The following is an 18,043-nucleotide window of genomic DNA, read 5'->3' as shown; positions in this document are numbered from 1 at the left end:
CTGCCCTGGGGTGGAATTGTGTGTGCCATTACTGTTGCTGTCAGTTGACATGGAGCTGCCAGTGTTCCCCTGCACACACCAGGACACAGTCACACTTTCCAAGCCAGCATGCAATTACATTTCATCCTAGCTGGTTTTCTCTCTGTTTTAGCATCTCTCAGTATTTAAGGTCTCTCTCAGTGAGAGATACTGAGCATTGACTATACACTCTCTTCTGGGGACTTAACATGGATTATCATTCCTTTGTTGGCTCTGAGCTGATTTCTGAATTTACTTCTTGTACCCATCTAGATCTTTTTTCCTCTCCCTTCATGCATATTTTACTGCTGCCTCATGGCATATATATACACAAAAAGCAAAGTTAACTACATGGGTAGTCCAGTCTCTCCACTTGCTCTTCTCTTGTGCAATCTTTATTGACAAAACACATCCTTGAGCAGGATCCTGGGACAACACAATTCATGGACAGGTCTGTTGTCACTGTCAGTGCATCTCCTGCTTCCCACTTAGCAACAGAAGGTGCTTTATTTAGCATCCCTCATTCAGGGAAACTGCAAATAGGTCACAGAAAATTAGCTTCTCACCTTGTTTCTGGGAAGTATCTTATGATCAAACAGAGAATTCATTGCAGTTTCTTATGCAGTTTCTTACCTCCAAGTAATACCTACTTTTTGGCAGGTCATATAAATAGGGCAAAAAATACAAATAATTGCATAGAAAGAAACCAGGATGATTTAGCCTTTTGTGTCTAATTCTCATATAAGGTTGTATACAAATGGAATTTTTTTGCAGGGGTAGAGGCAGCAGAAGAATGAAAGTATCACTTCATCTGACATGCCTGGGGCTTGGAGAGATGAGAGTAAGTCTTCCTGAAGCTGGATTGTCCACTAAATAAGAAAGCTAAATTCATCCCTCAATCTCTATTTTTAATTGTCATTTAAGTCTGCAAAGTGTTACAGATTGTCTGATATCCCTGGCAACCAGAAACCATGTTGCAGATCACAAAACGAAACACTTGATCACAACTTCAATGGCTAATTCTCTGTCATGCAAGAGAAGTGGGGTGCTGGGAGGACAGGAGTACAATGCCAAATCCAGGACAGTACAGGGCCTCCTGCCACGTGTGCTCACAAAAGCAAGTACGAGCTGTGCTAGTCTGAGTGTGATGTTCAAGAATACCCCAATTTCTTCTCCACAGTACAACTTGTCCTTTGTTCTTCCTCTGAACCCTTCCCTGGGTGTATTTCCCACCCAGTTCCCCTCTCAGGCTCTGCAGCACAATGTAGTGTGCTGCTTTTCTTTCCCTTTGCCCCTGCCAGCCTGGCACACGCCAGCTCTGCTCAGGAGGGTTGGTGGCTCAGTTGGTACAGTGTGAGCCCAAACCATACTCCACAGAATTATTCATAGTTTCGCTTCAGAGAGGTGCTGGTGACATCTCACTCTTGTCTCTGCAATGTCCTCATTCTCCTTCATTAAATCCAGAAAGCCCTCGGGAACAAACCAGTGACTGAAGGGAAAAGGTGCATTTCTTGTCTGGAGGCAAAGACCTGGTGCTGCAGGTCAGTAACTCCTTTCTCTGATCAACAGCTTGTCCTTTAGTGCTCATCTCCGTGGGGTCCAGGCTGCACCTCCTCCCAGTCTGCACAGCTGGGAACTCTCTGTTCCAGGGCATGGAGTAACAGCATCGTTCTCATTTGTTCCTACCTTTATGTCCAAGTGAGCCACTCTGCAGTTGTGGAGGTACTGCAAGGCTTCCATTGTGTCTCTGATATAGAACGCCACCTTTTCCTCCATAAGTTCATCGTGGTTCATCAGATAATCCAGGAGACGACCGTCATCCATCCTACAAACAAACCAAACCCTGTGCATGAAACATCACACAGCATCTGTAGGAACAGCTAATATCTAAAACCAAAATTGTAACGGAAACTTTGTGACCTAAAAAAGGGAGGAAAATAAAATGCAAGATCTGACGAGTATTTAATGATATCTCAAGATACTGCAGGCCATGGAAGTGGTTGAATGATTAATCCTCAATTGTTATCTCCAGTCCTTGACAAATTTAGCAAGAGTCTTAAAGTAAACTCATTTGCTTAAGGATGGATTCAATAGGCAGAGACAATCCCTTTGGAAACAGAACTTCTTAAGTATTTGGATTCATCTATTTATTTATAGAGCTGGTTACATAATGCAGAAAAGAAATCATTGGCATTTTCAGCTGATAATATTTTCTATGGCAAAACTAACCCAATAAAAGTTTTCCACCTAGTTTATTTATCTGTACAAACAAACAATGAAATAGCCCAAATATACTTTGTTGGCAATACCATAACAAAGCATTTTGGAGTTTGGTTGCTGTTTCTTCATATGGGACAAGCATGATTGCTACACAGTTCTTTTCACCAGAAAGCATTAGAATTAGCAATTAGATGAAGGCTTCAATGTAGCTTCAACACTTTTACTCAAATGTGAAAAGTGGACAAAACTGCCCAAGTAGGTCTGATGCTTTTCAATGGCACAAATTACCCAAGCTTCACCCATGCAGGAAGCAGTTTTATTTGTCCCTCGTAATCTTACTTACTGTAAAGAAAAGGCAGTGGCAACTCTGCAGAAAATGGCTATTTCATTTGACATCTCAATCACTAAAATCTTTGCCCTGCTGAACTCAGGGTGATCTTTATGCTTGGCTTTAACAGGGCTGTGATTCCTACCCCGACACTTGAATCCAAGCTCTGTGTACTTACAGCTCCAAAACCAGGATGTAAGAAGTTGGAGACTCGTAGGTATCATGGATAGTGATGTACTGGGGATGCTGTAGGTGCTGTAACAAAGCTGCTTCATGTGCTGCCTGCTCTTTCTTCTTCATTTTCTTACTAATGAATTTTACAGCAACATCTTTCCGGGTGGCTTTGTGGACACATTTCTTTACTATGGAGAATCGACCCCTGAAATCATAAAGAAAACAGAATAATGAGGTGAATAAATGAATAAATCATGCCTAGTTTTTAGTGCAATAACAGAGTGATTTTTGAAGGTTTTTTTGATTCATCACATTAATATTTCACAAGGCATCAGATTTAACAAGTTGTTCATAACCTTTTCCAACAAAGGCCTCCATCTCTTACCCTGCGTGTAGAGATTCTTAGGGGATTAGCAAACAGAGAGCAAACGGTGTCACTTTGCTTTGTGCAGCCATACTGATATCCTCTAACAACCTCCCCTGGGTTCAATTTGCTGCCACTTTTACAGGTTCTATCTCCTTTCATTTTAGCTGTGGGTCTCCCTTTTCCAACTGCTTTACTAAAGAGACCAAACTTTCTCAAACAACCAAAATAAAAGCCTTGTTAAATAATCGCTGGCCTACCATTTTTTTCAGACACACAGTAAGAAATTAAGAAAAAAGCTGTCAGGAAAGCATTTAGGAAACTCATATAGACCATAGTACCATTCCTGAAAGCCACCCAAGGAAACCATGTGCTGAATTTGAGCTCTTAGTAATACATCCCTGTTTTCTACAGAACCAGAGGACTCCTGTCCTTCCCAGAATTGTCTCTGACATCTGAGCTAAAGAAATAATTGCTTTAATCTGAATTATTTGCATACCCCTAATCTGTTATCTGTGGAGAGCACCAAGGGCTGACAACATGTGCTGCTCCTATTTAGGCTCTGTTCAACTCACCCTCCCAATCAGCAAAGATAAGTCAGTCACATGCCCAAGTGTTTTGGCAAACTCAGTCTTTGAGGTTAAGCTGGTCCAGAACCAGTAAATTGTCATGACTTCAAAACAGGACCTCAGATCAGAGATCACAGATTCCAACTGCCAGAGATTTGGCTGCCTAATTACCAGTTTGTCAATCTGCAATTCTCAAATCAGAACTTATCTTGAGAAACAGAATTTAGTCAGTATTTTCATCAGTATCTGATATGCAATGCTCTTTGAAGGGAGAAGCAGTTTTCAAGCTAGCTACAAAAGCAACCCAAACACCCCACCAAGGAAAAAGCTTCAGGCTATTGTTTGAGTGTTTTATTGCAGTGATAAGCAGGGTCAATATTACCTCCCAATTTCATGCAGCTCTGCATAGGCAAGGTCAAAGTTTTCCTTCCATGAAATAGTGGCACCATCGGCAGCAGAGTCTTTGAGAGAACAAAGAACGTTCAAGAAGGTATAAAGATAGTTTGCTGTAGACTATATACAGTATATTTGAAAATTATGTGAGGCTTTATTATTAAGACAGGAAACATTATCACTAGGATTCCAGTTTCATAGTGCTCAGGCACAGCTCCAGTGTGTTGGACCACTAAATGCCAGAACTGCCCAGGATAAGGGGGACTCAAATATGTCCTTGCAATTTGGGCTGAAAAGAGCCACACACAGGTAGAGCTGTGCTGTGTGAGCTCTTGCTCAATCCAGTGTCCAAGGCAGTCACAGACCTAGTTACACACCAGGGCTGCTAAAACATGGGGAAAAGTGGGCTATGCTCACAGCACCTGAGAGTGAGCTGTGCCCCAAATTCCTGCAGCACTGAGTGCTTGGGAATTGCCCCCATCACAGCATTCCCATTCCAGCTGCATTGCTCAAGGAGGGATATTTTGCAAGTGGAACTGGGCTGCCCAGCAAAAGCTGCAGGTGCTGCTGGCATTGCTGGAAAGGCAGGACAGACACCAGCCAGGACATGGAGCCTGTTGGGCAGAGATAAAGACAAGAAATAGTCTTGGCACAGAAAGCAGGGACCTGCATGGAATCTGCAACAGCCTCTGTGGCAGAGGCAGGCTCTGTGCCTGGATGGAGGTGAAGATTCAAATCCCTCCTAGGGCCAGGAGCTGGCTGAGCATCTCCCAGGCTTTTTCTTGTATCCCCAGTTGTTCCAGATCCCTGTTTGTATCAGGACCCGTCCAAATGAAGCACACAGAGCACAGGGGGATGGATCCCGTGTGCCGCGGCCCCTCCGCAGCGCGCTCACCGTACTCGGGGAGCCTGACGAACTCGGACGGCTCGCTGGGCAGGCTGATCCCCCAGGGGTTGCTGGCGCTCACTCGGAACTGGTACTGGCAGCCTGGGGACAGGTCCTCAATGACCAGGTACGTGTCCAAAGTCGAGGCCACCGACTGCTGCCACACCTGGGAGCCTGCAGGACAGAGGGAGGCAAGGGCAGCTCAGGGAAACGCTGTGTGAGCTCAGCGCTGAGGCTTTCTCTGCCCAACTTGGGTGGTATCCTAGGAGGGTAAAAACTACAGGGTTTCTAAGGAGCAATGCTACAGCTGACAATTAAACCAGAAATGGATCACAGGAAGCTATTTTGTGTTGCAGCCACCTTCCCATCTGGCTAAACGGGAAAAGAAGGAAATGCTCCTCAGTTGACTGATAGTGAAAGAAAAAGCTCAACCCAGGGACAAGCTGATCTCTCCGGCACTGTAGCTGTGGCTGTGTGCTACAAGCAGTGTCTCAGGGCAGAGTGATGAGACAGAGTGGAGGGATTTGATGACAGCTCTGCTATGACAGCAACAGTAGCAGAAATACTGCAAAAAACCCCAAAACCATGGGCAAGGGAGATGAAGCTGAGACAGGGCGGCAGTGCAATCCAAATGCTTTTGCAGATGTGGTGGCTTCAGTGACAGCTGCAGCTGCAGGAGGAGAACCAGCTTTCCAACACTTAACAGGCAGCTTGCAGATGAGCAGAATTGCACCAGTGAAATGTGTGACTCTGTCATGTGCTTCTGCTCCTATCAAACCCAGTCACTGCCTAAGCTGTGGCAACCAAAGGACCAATACTTACCCATCTGTACAGGGTCAGAGAACAGAAAAGGACCCCTGGAACACAGAGCCCTGTCACAGATGGAGGTTTCTTCAGGATTACATAAAATTTTATCTTTAGTAAGTTCAGGGCCTTTTACCTTTACATTATTTACCATGACCCATTTATTTTGTGTGTCCTGTGGACAAATTCTGATTGCCAGGTGTCACAAGGTCATAGTTGGTTTTACAAGAGTCAGTTTTACCTTTGAAGTAGGAGGAATACTGAAAACACTGCTGGGGTTTATTTGGTGTTTGTTTTGGTGGTTGTTCTTAATAAAGGAGCTTTTATTCTTTTACAAAAATGCCAGTAACACTAATGGCACAGTGAGGGTCAAGGGAAAATACTCACTAGGAGAAGGCATTAATATGATGGAGTGATTAGGTTTGCACACTTACTAAAACGGGGTAGGATTTTTTTAAGGATGAAGGGGAAAAAACAGAGCTGAGCTTGAAAAGTATGCAGGGATCTGCAACTTCATCCAGATCAAAAAAATAATGAGGCTGATTTGGTTTTGCATTTCTAGGAAGCACCCACCAGAAAGGATGGTGGTAAAATGCAAATGACAAAAAGATGTATTTTCTGTTTTAGCTTAGCACACTTTACTTGTTGTAAGTGACCACAGGAAACAGAAAGGTCTGTAATATATGAGATGCTGGACTGGATGATAGAAGGTTTCTTTCTGCCTTAGACTTTGAGATCTGACAGCTACAATTAGTGGCATGCCAATGGTGACAAGAATGCTTTTGGGACCTGTTGTGTCCTAAAGGAAACTTACCTTGTTCTCACTGTCACAGCCAGCAAGCACAGCTCACACCACTTACCCTCTTCTCTGTACTCCACAGTGTAGCCTGAAATGGTGCAATTGCCTGTACTGGTGGGGGGCAGCCAGCGTAGGATCACAGAGGTGCAGCTTCTCTCCTGAGCAATGGGGCGGTTTGGGGCAGCTGGCACACCTAGGGAAGAGGAAACAATACCAAATCCAGCATCACATCAACAAGTGCTAGTTCTTTATTCTGAAGATCAGGTGTATCAGGTCACTACAGGACAGCTGTACCTTGTAAGAGGGCTTAACTAAGCAGCAGGAAGAGTCAGTTATTTGGGCACTGAACGCCCAAAAATGACACAAGGAAGGCGTTCAGAATTCTTCTGTGTGTAGGTGCTTTGTGTGCTTGGGAGCAGATGGACAAGTGACCAGTAATCCCTCTGTGCTTTGCTTAGGCTCCCTTCAGCACAGCAGTAGTTAGTGCAGCCACTGACTTGCTCGGATAAATTGGGGAAATTGGATCTCTAGGGCGGTTTGTGAGACCAAACAAATCAACTTTTAAATGCTCGTGGCATTGCTGTGTCTGTAACTCTCCAGTTAGACATCCATCTCTGGACCATCCCCTTCAACACAGCTGGCTCCTCATCTCTAGTGCTAACAAATCCCTTCTCAGAGCTGGAGGCAATGAGCATTGACTCATTACTCTATATTCATTCCAATTAGAAGGGTCACTAATAACAGTGAGAATTCAGGGTTGGAGACATTTCTCCAGGTTGAATCCCCAAAGAACAGTTTCACCCAGGCTAAATCTTACTCTCACCTCCTTTGTCCCCTAAAGAGAAGGAGAGGCAGAAAATCGGTGTCACTGGATCCCAGTTCCTCACACTCCAGGCAGATTCTGAAGCCCAGAGATTCCTGCAGTCACTTAGGGAATCATTCCCCCAGCTGCCTGAGGGAGCTGAGCTTCCCCTGGCTGACCTTACTGAGCTCCTGGGAAGCAGCACTTGGAGCAGGGTGCAGGAGCTGAACCACTGCCAGTGCATTTCCATTTCCCAAATGAGATGTTTATGGTCAGACGACTTAATCAGGCACAAGGAGCAGGCAATGCCTTCAGCCACCAGTGGGAGTTGTGGCTGAGGAATGTTTGTACGACTTTAACGTCTCAATTCACGTGGCACAGCTCCACATCTGGCAGCCTCTGCAGGGCTGTTCCTGTGTGCTCCCAGCCCTCAAGGGACCCTGCACAGGAAAGCTCCCGTGTGTTAAGGTCAGATGTGCTACCTTGCACTTTGATGGTTGCAGAGGTGGATGCGGTGCCGTGTTCGTTGGTTGCCACGCAGGTGTAGATGCCGCTGTCCTGAGGCATCAGGTTGCAGATCTTCAGGGTGAGCTCTCCTGAGTCACTGTGGGTGCAGGAATAAAAGGTTATAAAACACTGCTTCACTTGCTAATGGTTTTTATATAGTTCCTGTCCTGCCTCAGTGCAAACTCACATGCACACAAGTCCTGTTAATTCATCTGAAGGAACATCCCTCCAGCAATTTGGTGCCCAAGTACAACCCCTTCATAGGTCAGGGCTTGGCTGTTAATGAAACCTCTGAGCAAACCTTTGGTCCAAACTGCCTGCCTGGCAAATCCTTATGTCTGTTGTGGTCTAGGAAGAGATGTGAAGGATCACTCAAGCAGCAAGCAGCCCAGGAGTTGAACATTGCCTGTGCCTGTCCAGAGCTGGATGCTCTGGAAAGATTTACCCATTAATATCTTTCCTCTCATGGGAGATGGTAGGTAAGCTGCTGTGCCTCTGCTGTGAAGTCCAACACACACCAGACAAACTGGGCTCCTGGAGATGCAGGAGACAGTCACACAGCACAGGGTGGCATTTCCAGGGAGCTTCAGACTCCTGGAGCATGTGCCATTGATCTGATGCTGCTGCCAGGGCTTCAGCTGGAAGACTGGACACCTCATACCAGCCAGGGATAAAGAGCACAGCACTGAGTTTGTGAGACACGCTCAGTCTTTGGGCCAATCTAAGAAAACAAACAGCTCTGTGCAGTCTCATGAATTTATAGGAGGTCTGTTCATAGTCACTGCTGTTTGCACACTTCAGTCTCCAATATGGAATTTGAGGGAGCTGGCCTGAATTAAAGGATTTTGCTTGTGTAACTGTTTTAGCTGTACTGGAGACCCAGCTTAGAGCCAACAATAAGTTCCCTTGATGGCAAAAGTAGGCTAGTTCTTGAATGCTTAATCTGTCGGGTACTGCAGGACGTGGTTGCTGGGATAACTGTCTGGACTCTGCAGCTTTTGCTGGTGTGACTGTGCTGGTTTAAAACAGGACAGAAATATCCCCTCTCCCTGAAATCCACACACTCGTGCCAGCAAGATTTGTAAGAGCCACTGATCCGTTGAGCCTCTGCTTGGCAGGCAGTGTCTCCACTGGGAAGATTATTTGAGCAACAAGACAATGCAAGTGCTGATAGTGCACAGGGAGCCAACAGGAAGAGGACTGTGATGAAAACCAGACCCCTGTATGGAAATACCTCCCCATCCCAAGCCCAGACAGAGGCTGAAGATAAGGCACTAGGAGATCTACTCAGCAATAGCTTAAGACAATTTTGGATGCTCTGGGGCAGCTGCACAAGCCAATGGTCTCTGAAGGAAGCTCTTGATCAGATGTAAGGGGTTTTTTTTATTGAACATGTAAAATCCTTTCTCTCTTACTGTTCTTTTTTCACTTTCAGTGACTTTGTAGTCCCTGGATTCCTTTCAGCCTGAGCCAGAAGTGCTGAAAAGTTCAAATGAAAGATTGCCTCCTGGAGATTTCCACTGCAGTTTGGCCCAAATTGCTTATATAAGCTGCAGATGAGCATCCAGCAGCAGGCTGTTACCTGACCTGAATTCAACTCTAGATCTTTCTGAATCTTCCCAGTGCTTGTTGTAAAGACAGTTTTCCTCTCTGCTAGCCAAGCCATTATGACAAGCATCTTTCTGTCCAAGCACAGCCAGATGTAGCCTTCCCAGGAGCACATGTGGGCTTTTTTAGGAACAGCTGAGGAAAGGCTCAGGAAGACTGCAACTCCACCACTGCCAATAAGATCAGAAAATGCCCAGTGATAGGGGTGTTGCAAGCTGGTGAGGGCTTGCTCTGCTTGACTCCCAAAGGAGGTCAAGGCACCAAACTCAAGCAGAGAAGCCCCAGCAAGGGCAATACTAGCCAAACTAACAGGTTTTAAACCTTTTTGGCTTCTGGCTTGCAGCTGGCTCAGGAAGTCAGTGAAGGCGAGCTCACATCTGCTAGCAGCACTTTGTGGATTTACCTGACATCAGCTTGGGAAACAAATACACAAATACCTTGGGAAACAGCTACCCCAACCCCAAAGTCTGACCCCTTCCAGCCAATGTCTGCCACACTGATGTGCTGGCATGCCACGCCAGACCTAATTAACTGCATCCTAATGAGTCTTGTAGCCAGGCTGGTGCCGTATTTGAGGGTAACACGAGCACCAGGACCAGCTACGTTGGGATCCACAGGCAGGACCTTACCAGGATGACACCGTGTAAGCGGCTGTGCTGTTGTCATTGTCAAGAATGTTTTGGTCTGGTCCTTTCCAGGTTATGGTTGGTTTGGGTCGCCCACAGACTTTGCACTGCAGCATCACTGTGTCCCCAAGCAGGCAGGTGATGTCCACTAATGGCACAAGAAACTCTGGAGCCACTGTAAAAAACAACATGGGGACACACACACCCCTCTTTTAATCTTCAGGTGAGGATGTCTAGAGTCATGCAATGCTAGAGAATACATTACAGGATGAACTATGGGATCTGGGTCCCAAACAGCTGGGAGTCCTGGGATTGTGTCATTGAGACTGTCCTCCAGTAAAAGCCAGCTGAATACAGCTCAGAGAAAGAGCGGAGCGTCCATCCTCCAGCCCTGTGCTCTGGCAGGTAGGTGAGGTTTGGAGAGGGCAGGTTTGGGGGGTGGCCCCAGGCTGTCTGAGCTGAGCAGGCAGCAGGAAGCCTGCTTTGCCTGGGGACTGAGCAGCAGAGAGCTGCCTTTGCTGCAAATGCTGGTAGGTGCAGAGCATGCTGTGGCACCAGAGTAAATCACAACGGCAGCACAGCTGTCCTTCACTCACCTTCTTGGATGAAATTGGGGTTGATTATCTGAAAAATACAAAGAGATACAAGCATTTATTTCCTAGACAGTGACACAGAGACATCTGTTTTCACAAGGCACCCTGGTGACTCTGAGCAGAACTGCAGAAGTGCTGCAGTGGTAACAAGCACCTTCTAACAACCAGCAGGTGCAGCACACTCTAGTGACAACACAGATGGGAGAGTAAATGAAAGCTGTGGCTTCTTGAACCCTGATAAAGCATCAAAGGTAACAGGCACAGCACCAAGGCTGAGGAGGGTGGACGTGCTTCCTCTCTGCCTATGTGATAATGATGAAGCCATTAACTCTTCCCAGAGGGGTTTGTGCAATGCCTGTGCCTGGCTCCAGACCTGTTCACACAGCACCTGCTGTCACCACACACCTGGGACATGCCACCAGCACCCTGGCCACTAACCAGGTCTGAGGAAATGTCTTTTAACTTGTGCTCAGCTTCAGGAGAAAAAAGGTAAAGCACTAGACCATATATGCTTCATTTTGTCCACTGCTGAGGATCAGTCATGCAACAATTCTTGGTTTATTGACACGAGTGAAAATTCCCTCATTTCATTGGACTGCTGGAAACTTTCCAGCTTGAAACTAGGTTTAGATAACTAGGAGTTATTTTATCTACCTAGTTAATTGACCAAGTTAGCAAAGACTTGAAAAGCTACTGTTACTCTTGTAGACTCTATGTGCCAATGTAACTCTGGAAGCAAAGGTGGAAAAAGCAAAGACAAGGCCACTGAGTCCTTACAGAATTGATCCTAACTACAGTGTGGTGTACAACAGTATAGAGGTTTTAGCCTCATTAACTGTTTTAGTAATCTCATAAGGCCTTGTTATTCAAATTCGATCTAATAATTTCAAGCACCATAAACACCAGTGTGGTTTATCTGGCCTTAAATATCTTTGTTACTATTTATTTCAGAGCTATTTTGGAAGATGCCAATGAAGCAGTGACCTAATTCATGGCTTGCCAAAGCTGATAGGAGGTTTTTGCAGAGGTTCAGAAACCAGGCCACAAAACAGAAGCAATAACTCTTCAAAATTAAGTAGATACATCTTCAAGATTTATATTTACATTTTGGCTTTATAAATAGTTTTCCAGGGTCGATGCTCAGGGTGCCATTCAGTGAGGCATTTGGGCACATTCCAGCTCATTTTGGTTTCACAGCCTTTCTTTGCAGCCCCAGGCAAAGCTCTGGTACCAGCACTGAAATCTCAGGGTCTGCTTTCCCCCACCACCACCACCAAGCCCAAATGAACCAGGCACAACATGGAAAGCACAAAGTGCCTCTGCAGGGTGCAGCTGGGCAGTGCCACCAGCCAGGGACCTGCCAGCCCGGGGCTCAGGGGGTCCAGGACACACAGACAGCCCCCTGCACCCTGCAGACAGGAGGAAATTGTGGCACAGTGGAGTACTGGATAGAAAACAGCCTCTGTCCTGTCTGTGCATGGGAAAACGAGAGATGGATCTTTGTGATTAAATTGCATCTCTCACACAACACAGCAAAGGAAAAGAAAGCTGTTCTGTGGATAACCATTGCTTGCCACTTTCACTCACAGACACCATCTACTTTTCAGCTGAGTAACCCCAGGCATCAGCTCATTTGCACATACATCTTCATTTTTGTGGTGTTTGGCTTAACTGAAATACCCATTCTGCAAAGCTCTCCTCTTCCTTCCCTGCAGCATGCACTAAATTCCCTGATTATTCACCGATCTCCATCCCTGGAGGATTAGAGATCGGGAGAAAGAAAAACTCATTAACACTTTATATTAATTTTATTACTCTAAAGGATTCATTAGAAGATGCAGCTGCAATGATAAATGTGATAGATATTCCTATAAATAAATAATTCTACATTTCTAGTGACTTCCAAGGTACAATAATTTATAATAATTGCCTTACCAATTTTTTTTCACTGCCTCACCATGGGAATAGCTGAAAGAAAATTATCACTGGTACACAGTATTGGAAGAGTCTGTAGGTAAAATTTACATTTTCTTTCCCAAAACTTCATCTATTCATTAATCAAATGGTACCTAACAACACCCCCACAGCCACATCACAGGTTTAGCCTGCTGTAAGCTTAGGCAAAAATAAAAGTCTGTCTGCACGAGAACATTTAATACAGCACCTTATTAGGGAATGGGATCTCTTCTGCTTTGAAGGAGGGCATCAAATGATGGGGTGAGAAGGGCAGAAATGGGAAAGCAAAGGTTCTCAGCCAGATCTGCATCCAGGGGCCGGGCGGTGGTTCACACCTCTGCTCCCAAGCCCCGGGGCTCTGCTGCCTCTCCCTGCAGGCTGGCCAGGCTCCTGGGCTGTGGCTGGATGGCAGGAGATGGCAGCCTCCAGAGAGTCCTTCTAGAGTACGTGCAGGACCTTTGGAGACAACTTCTTCATTTGCCAAATAGGTCTGTAATCCCTGGGGATGGAGAAGGGGAGCTCCACAGCGTGTCCTCACTGCCCTCAGAGGATGGGAGCTCAGGGAGTGCTTCTCACAGAGCCTCCTGCTGGGGCCAGGGCTGGATCCCCCTAAGGATGTGCCTGCCCCTCAGTCTGCAGCAGTCTGAATGAGGATCTCACAGCCCAGCCCAGCCTAGCACCTGTGGCCACGAGCAGGGGAAGGTGGCCCAGGGTCTCATGGTGACAAGGGCTACCTGAAGGAATCCCAGCAAACACCTCCTGCTCCAGGGTGGCTGTGAGAGGACAAACACATGGGACTGGATCCACCCAACACAGGAACTGCTCACTCCCTCTTCAGCATCAGTCCACTCCATGCAAACACAAACCCTCAGGGGATCAAACTCAGTTCACAGCGCATGTAGGAAACACTGATGTGCTCTTTTTCCTTGAAACATAATTTTAATTGAGATGAGGTAGAATTTGTTTTTATTGGATGAAATACCTGTTGCATGGCCCAGAGCAGGTGAAAATTTCTCTCCTCAGTGACCAGGAGAGTTTGTTTCCCATACAGTGACAGCTGAAAATGGAAATCCTATGCAAGGTAACAAATGGCAGAACACGAAATGGGCTCTGCTCAAGTCAAGCAGCACTGACCAGACAAAGCCAGGCAGCTGGAGGGAGGGGAGTGAGATAAAGGAATGGGAGGACAGGCCAGGGCTATTCAATAAAAAGCCAGAAATAGACTTTTCTTCTCCCTCTTCCAGCCTGTGCTGGTTCAGGGCTCAGACCAAGAAAGGCACGTAAGGCATATCCTTGAATGCCTTTGGGGACCTGCAGGGATCTGAGTGACTAACAGCTAGGTCAATTAAGCTTTAGAAAAGCAGCATGGGTGCTTCTCCAGAAGCTGAGTATTTTGAAGTATTTTTCCTGGTCTGTTAAGTTCATGTTATAAAGACAGAAAGACATCTGCATCAGTAGCTGCAAAGCCCATTTGCAAAGCCACTCTATCTGCCCCAATTCTTACCATAATCTTATCTTTCACTTGTGCACACATGCTTTATCTGGTGGGGAGGGAGAAGCCATCCTGCCACGCCAATGGCCAGTCCCAAAATGCTCTGCAAGCACAGCTCGGCTGCCTGAGAGCTTCTCACCTTGGCCAGGGTTTGTTTCTCCATTGCAGGGGTGTCCTTGCCATGCCCACGCCACTTCCTTGGAGGGATTACATGCAGCCCAGACACACCAGTGCACAGAAGGGCCCAGCAGATGTCCGGATTTTTCCAGTGCCATGTTTCAATCCCATTTTAAGGGAACATATCAAAACCAGGGGTGAGAATATTCCTTTTTCCCCAAAGCGTAAGATTAGCCTGCGAACCAAGCCCTCTGTAACAAGGTCAGTGCTTCACCTAAACAGCAGAGGGCACGTTTACTCCAAGACTGAGCATTTTGTAAACATTTCACAACACCTCTTGGTCACTGAGTTAAAGTACAATACTGACACATTTGCTCATACTGGTAGCAGAGGCAGCAGCGTGTTCCTTGCTACCCCACTCAAAAGCAAAAAATTACGATTCTCTGAAAAAAATGATATTAATTAGAGAGAAATTAGGTGAACTCTAATTTTTAGGAAAATATCTACCACCATCTCTGGCTAGGTCAACTTTCCTTTGAGACCTTCAGGGTGACAGGCTCACAGTGTCACCAGCCTCACCTTCCACAAAAAAGAAACTAACTTCAGAAATTTCTTGATAAAATGAGCAGATAAGATATCCACAGATGGACAGAGGCTCCTAAAGGGAAAATATAATTTAAAATGGCATCTGATGAAGCATCCCATGACATCAGCCTTTGGCCAGGGATGGGGGATGCCTTCTGGTACCCCCTGGATGGGCTCAGCTGCCTATGGGAATGACAGGGAAAGCACAAAGGATGCTGCACAGCACCTGTGCAGAGCAGAAGCCCTCTTGCCTCATGTTCTCACTGCCTGGTCCTAATGGCTGGTGGCTTCCATGGCTGGACCTGGGAGATGTCCCTGGCACTGTGGTGTAGCACCCTACACCTTCCTGCAGATGAAGTAGGTCACCTGCTTTTCCCAAAGCTGCTCCACCACGTCTGTGCTGCTGGCTCAGGCTATGTCACAGCTGATGAGCCACCTCCGTGGTCTGTCTCAGCAATCCCTGGACACTCAGGGCAGCAGGACAGCGCTGCTGCCCATGGAGGCTGCCCCAGGGAAACCCAGCGGAATTCCCAGGATTGTACTCATTCACACTGCGCTAACAGACCAGGAAAAGTGTTCTTACAGTAATGTAAGAAGATTTTGCCAAGACAGTGTTAGATCTACTCTGGATGTGGACAGCCTCAGGCAGGGGTGAAGGCATTTGCATTAAGCCCTTGGGAATTCTTGGCCTGAGCTGAGTGGTGACTCTGAGCCAGTGCTGTATCCACCAAAACATACTCAACCACGTGGACTGTGGGGGTGCTAACACAATATTCTTCCACAGTGGATGTTTCCTAGTGCTTATCTTGTTCTAAGTGTCTCTGAGTAGTTCTAGACATGCTAAAATGTCACAACTGAAAAAAGCAGATTAGGAAGCCCAACGTACGTACCTTGGCTGAGCTCACTAATCTAATGATGGCACTTTCAGTGACTTGGCCTGGCCTTCATCTCTGCTTTGCACAGCAGAGACACTGGAACGTGTCTCTGCACCCGAGGCTCAGGGACAGACGTGTGTCACTTGTAACTCTGCAGCTGGAGTTGTACAAAATGTCTGGAGCCACGTCAGAACCCCACACCTGAGGTCCAGACCAAAGCTGGGAGGAGCTGCTGCAGGATTTAGTGAGGTTTAGCTCAGTCAGATCTTCTGACTGCTGGAAGAACATTCCTTCAGAAAAGAGAGGTGTCCTGACGGGATCTGCACAGCTGCCTTGTGACCCCCTCAGCACTACTGCAACCCCACAGATGTTACAACACCGAATTGCAGGACAATTAGTTGTGTCACTGCCCAGGACCCCAGACTTGGGTGTGGATATTTACTGACTCACAAGGGCACACGTCTTCCCAGAAGTGGAGTTGCCTGTCCCTGTGCAGTTAACTACAGACATGTGGAAAGAGTCTCTGATCATCCCTAAGTGTAGGTTACTCCTGTCACTCACGTGGCTTCACGTGGCCCTTAAGTGCCTGCTCCTACACTCTCATACTCATTGGATGAGTTTGTGCCTTCTGTTTTATGAAACTGCAGCACAAAGCAGAAAACTAGGGGGGCAAAATATCAAACTTCATTTCCATCTTTATGCACTTTCATTACATATTAATAAACAAAGAGGGAAAAAACTAGTCACCAAGAAATGCTATTTCTAGCCAAAGCTGCAATGAATAGGAAATTCTCCAAGGTATGTGTGAACAAAAAAAACAGTAGTGGAATTTTAGCTCCTTTAAAATTAAACAGTCACCCAGAATTTGTTTACTGCTCTCACAATATGTATTTTCCACATTTCTTTCTGTCTTTGTGTTCCTTTGAAACAAAGGCAAAGTGCTTCCAGAAACCTCGAATCTATTGCATGGAATCCACTGCTATTTCATAAATAGCAAACAAAGCAAGATCTGAAAGGCCACAGTAGCTGTGGGACTTCATGGGTACTGTGACCAGCTTACTGACTTCTTGTCCAGGAGGTAGGGTGGAGATAAATTGCACTCACATTTCCAGGTAATGAATATGCCTGCTTTGCATTTAGAGGCTGCTCTCTCTGTTCCAGCACTCGGTGCACATTCTCGTGCACAATGGGAAGAAGAGGGATGTCAGGGTGATTACCCTGTGATTACCTGGCTGTAGTGATGACTCCACCTTAATGACACAGGAAAGGCATCTCTGAGTGTTGCTGCCCAGGTCACAGCTCTTCTGCCAGCACCCCCAGCACCTATAAAACCCCTCCTGAGCCTGGCCAGGTGTGAGGACAAGGTGTTCCCTCTCCTTGGGCAGTCACGTTGTCTCCAGCTGCTCTGGGAACTCATCAGTGGACATTGCACACAGAGCAGGGAAAGCAAAACCAGGTGAAATGCAGTTGTTCCCTGCACACTGGTTGGGCTGGAGGGGCAGCACAGCTGTTTGTGTTATCCAAGCCCAGCACACAAAGCCCAGAAGATTGATGAAGCCCTGAATCAGACTGTGGTGTTGGAATTAACTTGTTTTGCCTCTGATTTATTGCAAAAAGACTTTGCTCTCTCTGGCTGTAATACAGCCCATTTATTGTAACACATTTGCAAAGGAGAATCAAAACACTCATAATGAAGGGAAAGGGAGAGCAGTTGTGGCTTCCAGTAGGTGAATACCTCACACCTTTACAGACCAGACATCCCCATGGCCTCTCCCAGGGCTTCACCAGCACTTTATGAGCCTGCCCTTGCTCTGCTCCCTCCAGATGACTTCATTCAGTTTATACTGGGTATCAGCAATCCTTTCCCCCCAGTATTTCTTAGCCAGACCAACGAGATGACCACACTCAATCCTGGCTTCAGATGCACTAGAACCAGCACAAAGCAAGGGCCATGCTGCTCCTTGCAGGGCAGTGTGACCTTAGAAAGTCACCCCCACAATTGTTCTCTTATTTTCTCTTCCTCTGCCATTTTAAATATTTGCTCAGCCCCAGAGAGTTTTGCCAGAAACAAACTTGATCTTTCCAAGCCATGAGGAATACTGTGACTTGTGGGGACTGCAGTGCAGTGGCCCTGCCACCTCCGGTAAGTGACCTGGGAGATGCAGGATGGGGCTTTCTGAGGATAACTACTCACACAGAAGGCACACAGTTACTCCCTCAACAGCAGATTGGTACCATAGCTAAGACTTCACATTGGTGTCTTTTCGTTTAAATAGAGAGGCTCTTTTTCTCCTGAGCTTGTGTCCAGTAGACTGTACCATGGTTAA

At 46.5% G+C, this 18,043-nt stretch overlaps 1 protein-coding gene across 1 annotated transcript in view; it reads right to left on the bottom strand.

The window, feature by feature from the left end:
- KALRN (kalirin RhoGEF kinase) overlaps positions 1-18,043 on the bottom strand; it is a 467,474-nt gene that overhangs the window by 5,967 nt on the left and 443,464 nt on the right. The window contains exons 51-58 of the mRNA XM_063400879.1: positions 10,695-10,722; positions 10,102-10,273; positions 7,840-7,961; positions 6,617-6,748; positions 4,962-5,126; positions 4,056-4,134; positions 2,745-2,945; positions 1,705-1,843 (exon numbers count right to left, since the gene is read on the bottom strand). Of these exons, the coding sequence (XP_063256949.1) occupies positions 1,705-1,843; positions 2,745-2,945; positions 4,056-4,134; positions 4,962-5,126; positions 6,617-6,748; positions 7,840-7,961; positions 10,102-10,273; positions 10,695-10,722 (1,038 nt within the window). The remainder of the gene's footprint in view (positions 1-1,704; positions 1,844-2,744; positions 2,946-4,055; positions 4,135-4,961; positions 5,127-6,616; positions 6,749-7,839; positions 7,962-10,101; positions 10,274-10,694; positions 10,723-18,043) is intronic.

The sequence above is a fragment of the Prinia subflava genome, chromosome 6 (assembly GCF_021018805.1).
Source record: "Prinia subflava isolate CZ2003 ecotype Zambia chromosome 6, Cam_Psub_1.2, whole genome shotgun sequence".
Classification (NCBI taxonomy): Eukaryota; Metazoa; Chordata; class Aves; order Passeriformes; family Cisticolidae; genus Prinia; species Prinia subflava.
The sequence above is the reverse complement of the archived record's forward strand: the minus strand, read 5'-3'. Positions and strand labels throughout refer to the sequence as shown.